The sequence below is a fragment of the Microcebus murinus genome, chromosome 1, assembly GCF_040939455.1.
Source record: "Microcebus murinus isolate Inina chromosome 1, M.murinus_Inina_mat1.0, whole genome shotgun sequence".
Classification (NCBI taxonomy): Eukaryota; Metazoa; Chordata; class Mammalia; order Primates; family Cheirogaleidae; genus Microcebus; species Microcebus murinus.
The window spans coordinates 17,541,422-17,556,603 of record NC_134104.1 but is presented as its reverse complement, the minus strand read 5'-3'; the positions used below and the strand labels follow the sequence as shown (position 1 = coordinate 17,556,603).

The window sequence follows — 15,182 nt, the reverse complement described above, 5'->3', positions numbered from 1 at the left end:
TTCAAGATATTAACTAAAACCAAAAGGCTTTTTGTGGCACATAATTGATATCTTTCACTTTAACGAGAAACATTCATTCTGATTTTTTCCCCTCTACTTCAACCTTGATTAATAACTATCTTTTAAAAAGTAGAAAAATTTGAGGTATCTATCCAGATGTTGCTTCAAAGCAGAAGGAAGGAGGAAGGGCTTATGCCTGGAACCTTTATACAGCTGCCCCTACGTTCTGTGTAGCAAAGGAGGTAGTGGTATTCCTTCTTGCAGCAGCAGCAAAAGAAGGAAGGAAAAGTGGGGGCTTTGCAAGCAGGCACATCGGAATGTGAGTCAGATCAGCTGTGACCCAGAGCAAGAAACTCAGGGGCTCCAGGGTCCAATTTCTTTATCAAGTGGTGATAAGATGCCAGAGTACATAACAGGAGTGCTGGGAAAATGAAACTCCGCACCATGGGTAAGTCACCTGGTACAGAGGGTGGCACACAGGGTACTTCATAGGTGCAAGCTGCCTTCCCCCCGCCTCTGTGTATTATGTTCTATTCATATCTTAGAGCTTATGCTAACCGTGGGAAAAATCAAGCTGCTTTTATTTCTAATCCACTGAAAATGAATTACACACAGGACCGTGGAGTACCATGTACGAGAAAAGTATGATGTATTTTTCTAAAAGAAATCTTAGGTATAACCCACAAAAAAAGGCTGAAAGTATTGCAAATAAGTAAATTCTTAATTTATAAGATTGAAAAAATAATTTTTGATATTACATCCTTTTGTAAAAAAAAAATCAAATCAAAGGTAAATGTTTCTCTTAGTATAACCTCGAGCAAACCAATATGCAAGTATTTTTAACTCAATCATTTTCCCAACTTGAACTGGATGTAGTATTTAGCATTTTAAATTTGTTGCCCCTGGTTTTAATCATTTTCATATCTCTAGTGCTAGAAAGCTCAAATGAGAACAAGTTAAAGTTAAAGCAGAAAATAACAGTAATACTCTTTTGGCATAGTATAATTTGGCAGAATGACATGATTAGGCAAACCATATTTTACGTTTTAAACAAATGAGAATGTATAAATGAGTGGGGTTACATTACTGATGAAGATAGCCATCTGGCTATATCTGTCATAACCATAGCATAAGCACCCTTTTGGAAAACTGGAATCATAAAGCTTACTATGTAAGTAGGAAGTTTTCCTAGCTCTTACGGTTTGCAAATTCTGTCTACTGTCAAATGAAAAGGAGATAAAACACTATGATCTGAATCATATAATTGAATTTGCCTGAATTGAAATGTAGCTTTGTAATACAAGAATAAAAAATAATCAAAAAATAAGCATGAGGTACGTTTAACAGGATTAAGAATACTTCTAGTATTAAGCCTTCCTTTTAAGTGTATGGGAAATAAATACAAATACTGTATTACCCATTTATTCCATTTAATCAAGAAATATTTCTGTGATGGTTAATTTTTGGTGCCAACTTGATTGGGCCACAAGGTGCCCAGATTAAACATTATTTTTGGGTGAGCCTGTGAGGGTGTTTCTGGATGAGATTAGCATTTGAATCAGTGGACTCATTAAAGTGGGTTGCCCTTCCCAGTGTGAGTGGGCACCATTCCGTCTGTTGGGGGCCTGAAAATAAAAGGGAGGAGAAAGAAGGAATTTGCCCTTTTTGTTTCCTGCCTGCCAACAGCTTTCCTGGGTCTCCACCTGTAGAAGACAGACTGTGGGATTTATCAGCTTCCATAATCACCCTGTGAGTCAATTCCTCATAACAAATATCTTCATTGCTTTTGTTTCTCTGGAGAACCCTGAGTAATCCAATTCTCTTCAAGCAAATCTTTGTCTGGGGTCCCAGTTACTTTCTGTAGTTGAGGAATTTAAGGGAAGCTATCTCTCTTTTAATTTTTAAGTCAAACTTTTTAGCGGTTCACATGAATCCTCTATCTCAATTCGTGTGAGTGAAATTATCCTATATTCATACCAACTAGCAAACCAGATCACTGTCTAGTCAAGGAGAGAAGAGTGACAGCATATATTGATATTTTAACATGAATTTAGTATTTTATTATCACTGCCCAATTGCTGGTCAGGAGGATGGGACAGCAGTTTTTAAGGAGGAGTATGTCCACAGATCTCAGCTTCTACTTCTCTAATATCCTTACATCCTACAGAGATTATGTTCCCAGGATTGGCTCCCACTTTGTGATAGAGTCCATGGCAGGCCAGAGACGTGACAAAATAGGTAGAGGGCAGTTGGCAGGAAAACCCGTGCCCTAGCCCTATCCCTTCAAGCTGCTTCCTTTCAAGAAGGGAGTGGGGCTCAGGGAATGTCAGGGTATGACCCAGGGTGACGAGGGAACAGGAAGTTGTTTATTAGCAGGTTACTTAAAACACCGGTCACTGAACTAGGAACAAACTGGTGTTAGGAGGGTTTATCTTTGTTTTGTTTTTTAAACTACCACAAAGCAGTTTATCTTCTTCAGAGACCTCTGAGGTTTCTTAGAAGCTATGAAAAGGGTTCAGATTTCTATGTTGACCAAATAATAATAGCCTCTTTTCATTAGCATCTACTGTGCCAGGAATGTTCCATGTGTTCTCATTTAACATGTGGGAAGAAAAGAAAAGAAAAAAAAACTACCCTATTTTATTGCATAGAGGGGAAACACTATCATTTAACATACTCCTTCATATCCCCAAACACACAAAAAGTTGGAATTTAGGACTTAGGTGAGCTGTAAAAATCACATAAAGCTAATTTTTAGAGCAACAAAGGGCTAATTCATCCACATGTTGGGGCACTAGAAAGGGTTTTTGTTGTTTTATTTTGTTAATGGACAATATAACCCGGCAAAAAAAATACGGTTTGTTATGATATCTCTTGGCCTATTTTCAATCAAACAGACGTTCCTGCCCTGACGCTATCTAGCACATGACCTCCAACAGAAGCAGGGTTATAAAACAGAGGTCATGTGAAAGACCCCACTGAACCAGAATACGGATGACTTTTTAGCCTTGGGCCCTCCTCAAACGGGCTCACTCATGCCTTCTGCAAGCAAGCTGGATGGGTATGTTCACCCTTCCACAAAAAACTATACAAAACTCATGGGTAAACATCCTTAGTTCTGGACTCTGACCTCTAGGTGCCTAACCATTAGCAGCACTACTCACATCACACGGATGGGCTTTTAACTTTTAAATGACCTTCATATTTATTTTCTTATTCTAGTCTCCTGACAGCCTTGTAGCTCATGGTAAGATGTACAGGGTGTGAGCGCCCTTTCTTTACAATCGCAAGAATGTGTATCAAAACACTCGTTACAAATGAAAAAATACGACAGGAAAGCAGTTCCAATTCACAGCACATTACTGCTTCAAGGTGAACACTCTGCTTCCAAATATATAGTGGCATTCTGGATGACTAACACCTTCTACGTAAGCCTTGTCCTTGTTCTTTGCAACCCTGGGAGGTCAGAGGTATCCGAGAAGCTGAGACAGCAGCTGTGACATAGACAGACTGTGCTGCCTTGGGTGCGCCTGATCATTCCTTTCTTCCTCCAGCCCAACAATGTCACGGCCCCTGTTACACGTGAGGCTCGTGGGACAGCAACCAGTGAGCAAAACAAAGACCGTGGTCCTGGTGGCATTACATTCTAGTGAGAGAAACAGTCACCACAAACATAAAATTAAAAAAAAAAAAAAAAGACAAACAAGAAATGATATTGTTAGTATGTGATTTCCATTATGGAGGAAAAAAAGAGAAAAATAGAGCAGAGTTAAGAAGGACTGGGGAGAGGGGAGAGGTTGACCGCAGCAGTAAGCAGGCAGCCAGGACAGGCAGGGTCTTAACTAGGAAGGTGACATTCAGACGCTTCCCAGTGAGCTGCCAGGGAATGTGGCAGGCAGATGAAGTGAGCATGAGGCCCTGAGCGGTGAGGGTGCCCGGAAAATTCCAGGACAAGTGAAGAGAAAGACAGGGTGGCCAGAGCAGAAGCAGCAAGAAAGAAAGTAGTAGGAGGGGTGGAAAGGATGTCGGGGACAGATTATGCAGGGCCTTGAAGCCACAGTGTGGACTATGTGATGTGACACGTTATAAAGGGATCACTCTGGCTGCTATGGGACAGATGCAGATGGAAGTTTTTTTTAAGAGTAGGAGACAAAGATGAGGGTGGCTTGCACTGGGGTGGCTCTCAGGGGAGGGTCTCCCCTCTGCGCCCCCTTCTCTACACGAGAAAGATCAGATTTGCTTCTTTCTCTCACACCAAAATGCTGTTGCCACAGAACTGATACTACGGGAGAAACTGCTTTCACATGGGTGTGAGGGCTCGTTTCAATTTTAATAATGATACACTGATGCTTGTCACAACACTACCACTTCACACTGTAATCTCCTCTCAATACCTGCCAGAGCTCTATTTCCTGGGGCGGGGGGAGGGGAGCAGGTTTGCTTTCAATTTATTAATGAACATTAATAAATAATCAATTTATTAATGAATTTATTACAATAAATTGTAATAAAATACACCTCCATCACTGGGGTCAAAACACCAGTGAGAGATTTCCATAGCTGTGTTTCCCTTGAGAAAACTACATCATTTGAAGGGAAGTGATTTCAAAACAAGGTGAAGCCTGCTAAAATCTTCAGGATGCACTAGCAATCACTCTCTTTGCCTATCTGGAGAACTCCACAGGAGATAACCCATCAAACTGAACTGTGTCCATGCACAAATTTCCTTTATCTCAGTTCTGATTTTATAATCACTGCATAGCACTGTTTCATATTCATACTAAAAGAATACGGGGTCCAAATTAAAGACACTGTGAAAAATTGTCACTATCGTTTTGATATTCATTTGTTTCCTTAAAATCTAGGGTGACACATAATTTTATAGTCATAATGGGCTCAGGATGCAAAAAGGAGAAATAACTCCACCCTCAAACGGTAATGACCACGACCACCTACAAAAGGCCACATGGCCAAGTATTTCCCCAAACAGAGGCCCATGAATGGCATTTAGTCCAAATACTAACGTTAAATGATAACAAGAAAATGTGGTTAATCTCCTTTCATCAGCAGAAAAGCAATTTATCTCTATAGCACTGACAATGGAAGATGAAAGTAAATTAAGACCTATATAAGTCATTGCCTTATCAGTGAAAACGCTACCTGATACACAACTAGGAATGCTGTCACTTGAAATGGCTATAATTTATGAGATGGCAATGACGATGTACATATATGGGTGAAATATAAACCTTTCAGAAAGATTTTATATGAAAATTTAATCTCAAAACATGGCAGAGCTTTCAGACTGCCAGTCCAACTTAAAAAAAATTTTTTTGAAGTCTCTCCATTTTTCTAATTCCAAAATAGCTAAAACTAACACATTCTAGATTCAAACATTTATCATCCCCACCAAGTCCAAGATAAAGTTTGTGATCTTTCAATGTAATACTAGATTCTCTAAAAACAGAACAAAGGCACTTCCCCACATGCCCCTATATCATGCTTATTTTATAGTCAGTGCAATCGCAGTTGGCTGAGAACCCTACCAATGCATCGTGTGGACATAAGGTAATAAAAATGTAATCTATGTTGTGTTTGCTCTACTTTAGTCAAGCTACATTTCTTTTTTATGCCCACGGACACACACTGACATGGGAATGTTGTCATATATGTGAAATGAATGTGAAAGAATGAATGCTGGCATTATTTTTATTAAAATCTATATTCTCTATTTAGCACAATGCACCAAAATTTAAAAGCAATCTCAAGTCTGAATCTAAGAAACTTGTGTGCAATTACAGTAATAACTGGCATCTGGAATGTGTTAACCTTAGGTTATTGTTTGTGTCAATTTGTCAAATGCTATTCTTGATGTCATTAATGGAGGCTCATAAAGAGATGATCCACCCTAGCTGCTCAACACTCAATAGATGAGTTCGAAAAGTCAAAATCTTCAATTCATAGAAATTGTGGCAGTAAAAGCAGATGGAACTGTTAGCCTCTATGGAAGTCTTAAGAATAAAGCCAGTACCATTTTACTCTAGCCTCTTCCTTCCACAGCAATCTCTTCCTACACTTGCATGGTTTCCTTTATACTGTCATTTAAGTCTTAGACACACCTCAGCCACATTTCATCAACAAAACTATCAAGTCATTGAAAGCAGGGTACTCGTATTACTTTGCTGGCGTCCCTCAAAATACACATCCTAGCACATCCTGGCTTCCAAAGTAACTGCTGTGTTAAACCAGGGGTTGGCCTGCTGGTTACTTTTTGAAAATTAATGTTTAATTGGAACACAGCCATGTCTCTTTGTTTACTGCCTATGGTTGCTTTCATGCTACAACTTCCAAGTTGAGTAGTTATGACGGAGACTAAATGACTTACAAAGCCTAAACTATTTATGATCTGGCCTTTACTGAAAAACATTTGCTGACCCCTTTATTAAACTATCCACTTACTCTTCTTTGGCAAGTAGCTAAATAAAGCACATATATAATGAGCATTCATTCTCTTACTACAGGTTAAACATCTCTAATCTGAAAATCTGAAATGCCCCCAAATGGTAAACTTTTTGTGTGCTGACATGATACCACATGGTGGCTGGGATAGTGACACCTTGCTTTCTGATGATTCAATGCACACAACCTTTGTTTCATGCACAAAATTACTAAAAATACTGTATGAAATTACTCTCAAGCTTTTGCATCAGGTGAATAGGAAACACGAATGAATTTGAATTGCATGTTTAAACTTGGGTCCCACCCTCAAGATAGCTAACATGAATATGCAAATACTCTAAAATCTGAAAAAAATCCAAAATCTGAAACACTTCTGGTCTCAAGCATTTCAACCTGCATTCAGAGTTAATGGTCCACCCTTTTAAGAAATGCTGGTTTGCTAAGGAATTGAATTCTTTTCAGTCAGAGTCACTCTTAACAGCTCTGAGGAGAAAGCCATTCTTCTATTGTAAGCATTTCCAGATCCCAAAGATTTGGCTTTTCATACTTGTCAATCTGATAGATTTTACTGGCACTGATGTGACATGTAATTTAATTCACCATCACATCTTTTAAGCTCTTAATTGTTTTTCATGATGCTTGGCAGTTCTATAAAAATATCGGAGGTCCAGTAATATCACAGAATGTGTACTAATGGGTAACTAATATTTGCTACTTAACAATTGGAAGAATAAGAATGGAGTCATTAAGAACAACAGTTCAAATTTGGCCAAAGACTAAACGGCCTGGACATTAAGACTTCTGTCTTATGACTCCTGTCCTTGTGACCACTCTGGGGTTAAGGTGGCACTTTCCATTCAAAGACTGCAATGGCGAGTTGCCTACAGTTTGCAAATTGTGAGCTTCAGAGGCAACAAACTTGGAATTTGGGGGTGGTGGTTTGGCTTCATTTAATAGGTTCCAATTCTTTTTTATATTCTCTGGCAGTGTACTAGTCTATTCCATGATATCTGGGCCATTTTGATGTGCCTATAAATCAATCTTTTTCACTTCTTCAATCTTGCATTGAGGCCAGACCTACACCACTGCACAGACCCTAAATCCATAAACATAATCGCAAGGTAGAAGTAACCTGTGTAGCAAGGCTACAGGGCATCTCTACAGATGGTTGTTCTCTAGGGATTCTAGGTAACTAAGATGAAACAGAGAGAGGAGGAAGGAGTGGTGCGTGTGTGAACCTCATGCTTCCAATCCAGGAGTTTACTCTTCTATTCACCGCTTCCATTGTAGCTTAAAGAACAAAAACTAAGACCTCTGATACCATAGCCAGAACAGCAACAGCAACTTCCATCTTATCTTACAAATATTGAGAGCTAGCACAGCGGTCTCACAAATTCAATTTCATAAACACCTGTTGAGAATTGGAGGCAACTGACATTCTAACACTTCAACATGCCCTAAAGTTAGTGGCAAGCATACCTGTTTACACCAGCCTAGTTATATCTGTCAGTCAGACATGGGTAAATTACTAGTTCAGAACAGTGGTTCTCAACCATGGGTGACTTTGCCCTCCAGGGCACACTTAGCAAAGTCCGGAGACCTTTTTAGTTATCACAGCTAGAGTTGTGCCAGTGGTATTTAGTGGGAAGGGGCCAGGGATGCTGCTTAATACCCTAGGCATACGAGAGACCCCCACAGCAATTAATTATCCAGACCAAAATGTCAACAGTGTTGAGGCGGAGAAACCCTGGTCTAGCTGTTCTTTGCACAGATTGCACCACAAGTCACCGCAAGTGAAGGAGCCAGGGATGGGTCACTCTTTGGCCAGATCCCATGGTACAATCTGCTAACTAAAAATTGGCATGATGCTCCTTGTGAGATTAAATGCCATTAAAGAGTTGACTATCTGATCTGCCCTTTGACATGCAATCTGACAGGGACAACAATAGAAAAAAAGATCATACTCTCATATTTGAAATATAAACTGATCCACAAATATTTATATAATAATTTTACTGTTCACAAATACTGAACCATGCAGACTGAACGTTAAACTTTTGCATTGTCCTAAGCCCAAACATGCAGATGCAAAATTAACGTCAGATACAACTAATCTCTCACTATATACTTTATCCCAAACAGGAAAGGGTTTTTTTTTAAAGGATTCAAATCCTTTGTATTTACTCCTCATGACTAAAATCAAAGCTCTCAGCCTCATGTCTCTATCCCTTATTTGTGGTTTAGATTCTTATTTATGATAACAAGAAGAACAACAACAGAATCTGTGTCCCTAAAACTGCAAAGCTCAAATTGATTTTTATGACAAAAATTTGAAACCTAGAAATGCCTGATTATAATAATAAGTCTCAACAGGAAAATCATTGTATATATAATGCAGACCATCATACATTTTCTTCGTAAGTATAATCTTGTATCAGTTCAGCTGAAGAGCTTTTTCTACCTCATTTCACATTCATTATTTGACTAGAAGAGGCTCCGAATAGCAACCTGTTTATAAAACCAACCACCTCTGTGCAAAGAGATATCATCCAATTAGCTCTAGGTTGGTGAAGGAGTAAAGAGTAAGCCCAAGTTGTCCAATCAAACAGGCTTGTTTGCCTTCTAGTTCAGCTCATTTTCTCTGAATCAAGTCTGCTATCTGCATTTGACCTCCAGATGACCATGACTTTTTCAATTCAAATATACAGCTTTGCTATAAATAAGATTGCATAGCTACACAGGCTATAAATAACAAGAAATTATATGCTTTCGCTGTCTGTTTGTACTAGCACTGCAAAACCCTTCACTTGGTGTGATTGAATAGTCTCTGTAGGTAGACAAGAAAATATAGCTGCCCAAATCACTTCATCCTCCTAGTGGAAAGGTGTCAGGATCCCAAACAGACTGCAAGTGGATGGAGAAAATTACTGAGAAAGAGAAAATTACAAAACAACTTTCAATATCTGTTTGGAAAAGTAGATGATGCAAAAAGCAGTTATGTGTATGTCATGAAAATAAATTTATCAAACAATGATGTTTCTTTCCATCAATTAATAAAAAATGAAAAATATAATTATTTTATATGCTAAGATGATATAAAATTAAACTTCAAGAAAAAAATAATCATTTATTTGTAAAAGACACTTAATTTACTGATGTGTGCTATATTCATGACATATAGGGAAAAATGTTAATATCCTTCATCCTCTTTCCACTATTTTCTGTATTCTTAAAATGTGCTTCTGAATCTCAAATTTAATTGTACTAACCCAGAATATAATGTAAGAAACAAATGCTTAGCCATTTGGTGTGGAGCACAGCCAAAATGTCATTTGGGTTTCAAACCTGGTCCTGCCATGTTCCATGGCTTGGTACAAGTCACTAAGCTCTTGAAGCCTCCTTTTCTCATAATGTACAAAACAAATGAGGAAAGTGTCCAGAAAGTATTCTAGAGAAAAATAAACGAACAGTGAAGATGCTTAGAACAATGCAACACGCCATGCACATTAATGTGTCACCAATACCACTGTGTAATATCTGCTTTTCTCTAGTCCTTCTGTGTCTACCTACTTGCCATATTTTCAAGATTTTTAGAGAAAAATGCTTTTTTACAATAGCAGGAAATGTGTTTATTGTGGCAGTAAAAATCACATCCTTCAAATGTTATGCATATTTGAATTAATCTGAACACTTTATGGAGGCCATTAAAAAACCGTAATTATTTAGGATGAAATCTTTTGTAAAATACATAATTCTCCATCTGCAATTTATGGTTTTTTTAAAAAAGATAACTGGTTTCATAAACTTTGAGACTAGGTTTTCAGGATAATGTATATAAATGCTAATTTTTTATTAAGTATCTAAGCTAGAAATAAAATTGTGTCTCTTCCTTTAGCAATCGCAGGCATCAAGAGTATATATCACCCCTAACCTAAACCAGGATAAATCTATTTCTGGATATAATCCAAAGCCAAATATGAGTATTGAAACCACAGTTATTAAACCAAGCTAGTCTGATATGACAACTGAAATAATATCACAAAACATAAGACAATGTAATACCTGTAGTGGTTGGTTGATATATTTTTTAAAGGAAGCTCACTCTCTCCTCATTAATGATAAAATCAGAAGTTGGGCACCTGTCACCCACTCTTGTGCTTCTGAGAAAGGAGGAAGAAGTGGTCCTAAAGTCTAAAAGTGATCTTCCACTTTTAAAGTTGAAACATTTGTCATACGACACATGTATCTGGAAAGTGTGCACATGTATTAGTCTGTTTACTAAAATGCATGAATATTAAATATTTTTCTAAGGAGACAAGTTACTTATGTCTAAAGTCTCTTGTTAAATCACAGTACCTTGGTAGCCTTTAAGAAATAAAACAGTGATGCCAAATAAAAGACAATAATGTTGTATATACAATATTTAATAAACACACTAAAAAGGAAATTGATCAAAAATAGAAGATTCTCAGTCAGTACTCTTAACCTGACATCTGAAGTTGTCTGGCAAAATTAGACATAATTACAATCAAGGCAATGGGAAGAAACATTTTATTAAAAGACAGGTGTTCAAGAAACACAAAACCATGCAAAGAAGGTGATGATGCTGCAGTTACAATCCAGCCGTGCAAATCCTCCTCCCCTCCGCCCTCCCCCCAGGTGAATGACAACATACGTTTAACAGGATCTTGGGGAAGAGGTTCCTGGGTGGTCTTGAGTAAACTTTGGGACACTATGGAGAAAATAAGAGAACATAACTAAAAACAAAAACAGAAACATGGGAAGGATGGCTGAAACTCACGCAATTCCACTAACCAAAAACAAAATAAAAACAAACAAAAAAATCATTGAATTAAAAAAAAACAACCAAAACTAAAATATCCTGAGCTTTGGTCCCTCCATAGAACCGAAGTAAATATATAAACACAGGATCTATTTTCACAAGAGGTTAACATCTTAGAATGTGAGATATTTTGTCCCTGATAGTACATCCAAGTAACCTGTTAAGAGGATTCTTGTTCCTATTCTGTGTTGTGTCAAACACCACCAGTCCCCTTCTATTCCCTCAGAGCTCAGCCATTCATGCTGTAGCTTCTGGATGTGGTCTAAGGCTATTTGTCGAGCCATTACTCTCCACTTATACTTGTCCAACCCCCTAACCGACCTTCAGCCTCTTGCCTTTACTCTCTTGATCTATTATTCTGTAACCTATTCCCTCTAAAACTAAATAGCCTTATCTAATGCATCCCTGTTGGAAGCATCTACTTTTTGCAAATCATTCAGCAAAGCGTGTGCCGTCCAGGGCACCTTCACCAGACCCACTGCTTATTCCCAGCCCAAACGGATCAAAAGGAGAGGGGGAGAGGGAGGGAAAGGGCAGTGCTGGGATGAAGTAAGGGGATAGCTTCTAACTCTCAAGGCAAGTTCATCACTGCTCGTAATTAAAAACAAACAAACCTCTTTCTTATTACCAAAATATGTGATATTCCAGAAAATAAATCCACCTCTGGGAAAGAAAGAAAAATGTTGGAAATCTGCCAGGAGATTGCCCTGAGCTACTAAACCAGTTAGAATCACTGTAATAAGAGCCCTTTGTTCTCAGGGCTGTAAGCGACAGAATCCCCTCATTGTGTTCTTATTACCTGACCTAATTGACTTCTTTGTTTGAAACTGAAGAAGAGAGTCATTTGAGCTAGAAGCTGCAATTATCCAATCACAGCCAGAAAAAAAAACAACAACAAAAAAAACACCTTGGGGTTACCAGTTCCTACACCTGTTCACACACAGAACTGAAGTAGAGTCATCTCATTCACAGGCAATGGCAGGAGACCAACAGGAACTTTTCCATTAGATTCCACTTAGATACTGGGCTCCTTCACAATGGAAGGTCTTAATGGTGCAGGTCCTTCTGCTGTTTTGCTTAATCCTATAATCCAGTTGGAAAATAATTTATATAATCCTCAGAATGCCAGGCAGGAAATGGTAGCTGCCACCCTTGCAACACAGGAGAGAAAAGGCAGGAGTTTCTCAAAGAAGAAATGCACAACTACTGAGTTTCATCTTTAGTTAATCAAGTTGAGCAATTACTTCTTGAGTAGTCCAAACTTCCTATACATGAACAAAAATTAATAAACAAATAAATAAAATTGGGGATTTAACTTTGGAAGGCTGCTAACAATAGCAGAAGTCTCATATATTTGGTATGTTACCTCCTGAGAATTTATCTGTTCAGGGTCCAGTTTCACATTGCAGTTAAGTCACCATGACTTCATATATTTATCCTCCAGAATTATGAAAAGTTTAACATTCAAGAAAAAGGCTTTTAAAATTATATTCCCTGAGCCTTATGTCATGGAAAGTTTCTAACGTTAAGAGTTTCCTTCTATTTTCCAAAAAGGACATGGAAACTTGACATTGCACATGTCTGTGTGCCCAGCTCAAGGGCAACCATGGGCATTTCTACACTCTGGCACATGAGCTGCCTGAGCTCAATTCAGTCCCATTCCCTCATTATCACATTAAAAGACACACGTTAAGAAAAAACCGAAAGATATTCATCACAGCCATACACGTTTGTTAATGCAATCCAAGCTTCGTCAGCCAGGCTTCCAGAGGTAGACGGTATTTACACAAGTAGTGCACATGCATAAACACAAACATATATGTACACAGACAAACACATTAAATATGCATTTGCAGACACGGCTGCAGAAGACAAAACAGCCACTCTAGCTTTGTCATAAAGAGAAGCACTCCAAAGTCCCTACAGATTGCAAGACGTATCTACCACAGGTAGTAGAGGAACACATCCATGGCCATGCTTTATTAGAGAAAGACGGAGAGGTGTGCTCATGATTGAACATACTGCGGAGACTTTGGGCAATTAGAGAAGTCGATAGAAATGTGGTTAGTGGTAGCAACAGGCTCATTCCCAAGAACCAGGAAAATCAATCTGTTACAAAGAGCAGAGTCAGTGGCAAGAGAGACGAAAGGTGGCCAGGCTCGAAGAAGGGTCCACTTACTGACGCTGCCACACACGGCCATGCAGTACTCTTCCGTGTCAAAGTTGTTCCGGTTGCCGCCACATCCGCCGTAAAAGAACGGGGCACACTTCCCTTCAGTCACATCAAAGTACCAGCGGGAGATCATTGCTCGGCATGGCCCCGTCTCGGCTTGTTCAGAGCACACCTCTAATCAGAGGAGATGTGGGGAACCACATTTAGCATGAAAAGGCACCGTCTCGCTGTTCATGTACACACGTTTCTTGTCCTATGTACTAATCTTCCCAGCGCTGACCTGGACTGGGTTCATTAGGCAGCATCTACCCAACACTGACTGAGAAATTTAATTACCCACCAGGACTGGAGAGGTACCTCTGAAACAAAGCAGGGTATTCTCCACTGGTTTTATGAGCACAGTGCTCAGTAGTAATAAAAAGATTCCTGCAGGAAGTGAAAAGATCATTTGGCTGCTTTTAGATGAATGAATATTAAATGACGGAAGGTGTCTGCACATCAAAACAATCCCCCATTATAAAAAATAAACTTTTAAAAAGTCAACTCTGCGCGACTGTTTGGTTGTGATGAAAAAGTTTAAGTTCTCACATGCAATAGATTGTTTTTCTTAATAATCACCTTCACTTGAGTATAAAATTAATCATGCATATTTTTAATGTTTTCCAGTTTTGGGGAGAGACAGCCTGTCTACTGACTATATCTGAAAACCTGTAATATCTGTAAATATGACTTACAGTAGATAACATTAACTCTAAGACCATTTTATTTGTACATTAAAATATGTTTTAAATATAATATTAATATATTTTAATACATATATACTAGATATATATGAAAACATGTATTATTTGTATGTTTTACATATTTATATGAACCTTGGACAGACACATTCCAGACAATAAAACACAGTCCACCAACTGTAATTTGTTAATACACACATGCACTGTTTTACATTAAAACACATCTTACCTGCAAACACATCTTGCCACCCTCCCCAAGATCAGTTTCATAATTCCCGATTGACTCAAAAGCATAGTAACCCATCCAATTCCATTCACAAAGTGTGCAACATATGGAAGCACATATGATTATGATTCTATTATGAATAGAATTAGAACTCTACCTCCCATGTACATCCCATTTTTGTTGGAAGTGAAACAACAGCTCCAATTCTCCCTCTGGGTTTGTGTCCTGCCCTTGCTAGGTTAATGCCTTAGCACACACAGATGTCTTGTTTATTCTTAGCTTTACTAACATGCCAAGGGAAAGATACCTTTCTGAAAGATAAAAGCCACGCATGGATCCAGACCTTGCAAGTTAGGAATATTCAACAGATTGATTCTAATCAACTGATCAAAGACAAAGACCCACAGTGTCAACATAAATGGAGCTATCATAATAACTCCCTACACACATTGCTCTTGTGGCAGATGCAATAAAGTGCTGGCAAAACCAGAAGTTGCCACCAGCATAATGTTGTCAACAGAGTAGGAACAGTCAGCATTGAGCCCAGAAGGTGACAGTCAAACACTTTGCAGGAGAAATGCCTCATGTAACAGATATCTAAGGTGATCTGACTCTCTTGGGATGGTTTCCAGATGGAAACGTTTGGCTTCCAGAGCATTAAGCTCACTATCATCCATCATAAGGCCATTCCATTCAGTACTGCTGCTTTGAAAGTCCCCATTCCCCAAGCACATCTTTTGA

At 38.6% G+C, this 15,182-nt stretch overlaps 2 protein-coding genes across 7 annotated transcripts in view; both read right to left on the bottom strand.

Annotated features, from left to right (window-relative positions):
- Positions 1–15,182, bottom strand: part of ATP5PF (ATP synthase peripheral stalk subunit F6) — a 411,638-nt gene that overhangs the window by 216,878 nt on the left and 179,578 nt on the right. The gene's annotated exons all lie outside the window — the stretch shown is intronic.
- Positions 1–15,182, bottom strand: part of APP (amyloid beta precursor protein) — a 249,330-nt gene that overhangs the window by 82,007 nt on the left and 152,141 nt on the right. For 2 of the 6 annotated variants that reach the window (XM_012764451.2, XM_012764452.2), the window contains exons 7-8: positions 13,482–13,649; positions 11,135–11,191 (exon numbers count right to left, since the gene is read on the bottom strand). The exons of 2 other annotated variants lie outside the window; for them this stretch is intronic. In XM_012764451.2, coding sequence (XP_012619905.1) covers positions 11,135–11,191; positions 13,482–13,649 — 225 coding nt within the window. The remainder of the gene's footprint in view (positions 1–11,134; positions 11,192–13,481; positions 13,650–15,182) is intronic. 2 more of the 6 variants (XM_012764453.2, XM_012764454.2) reach the window with 1 other exon arrangement.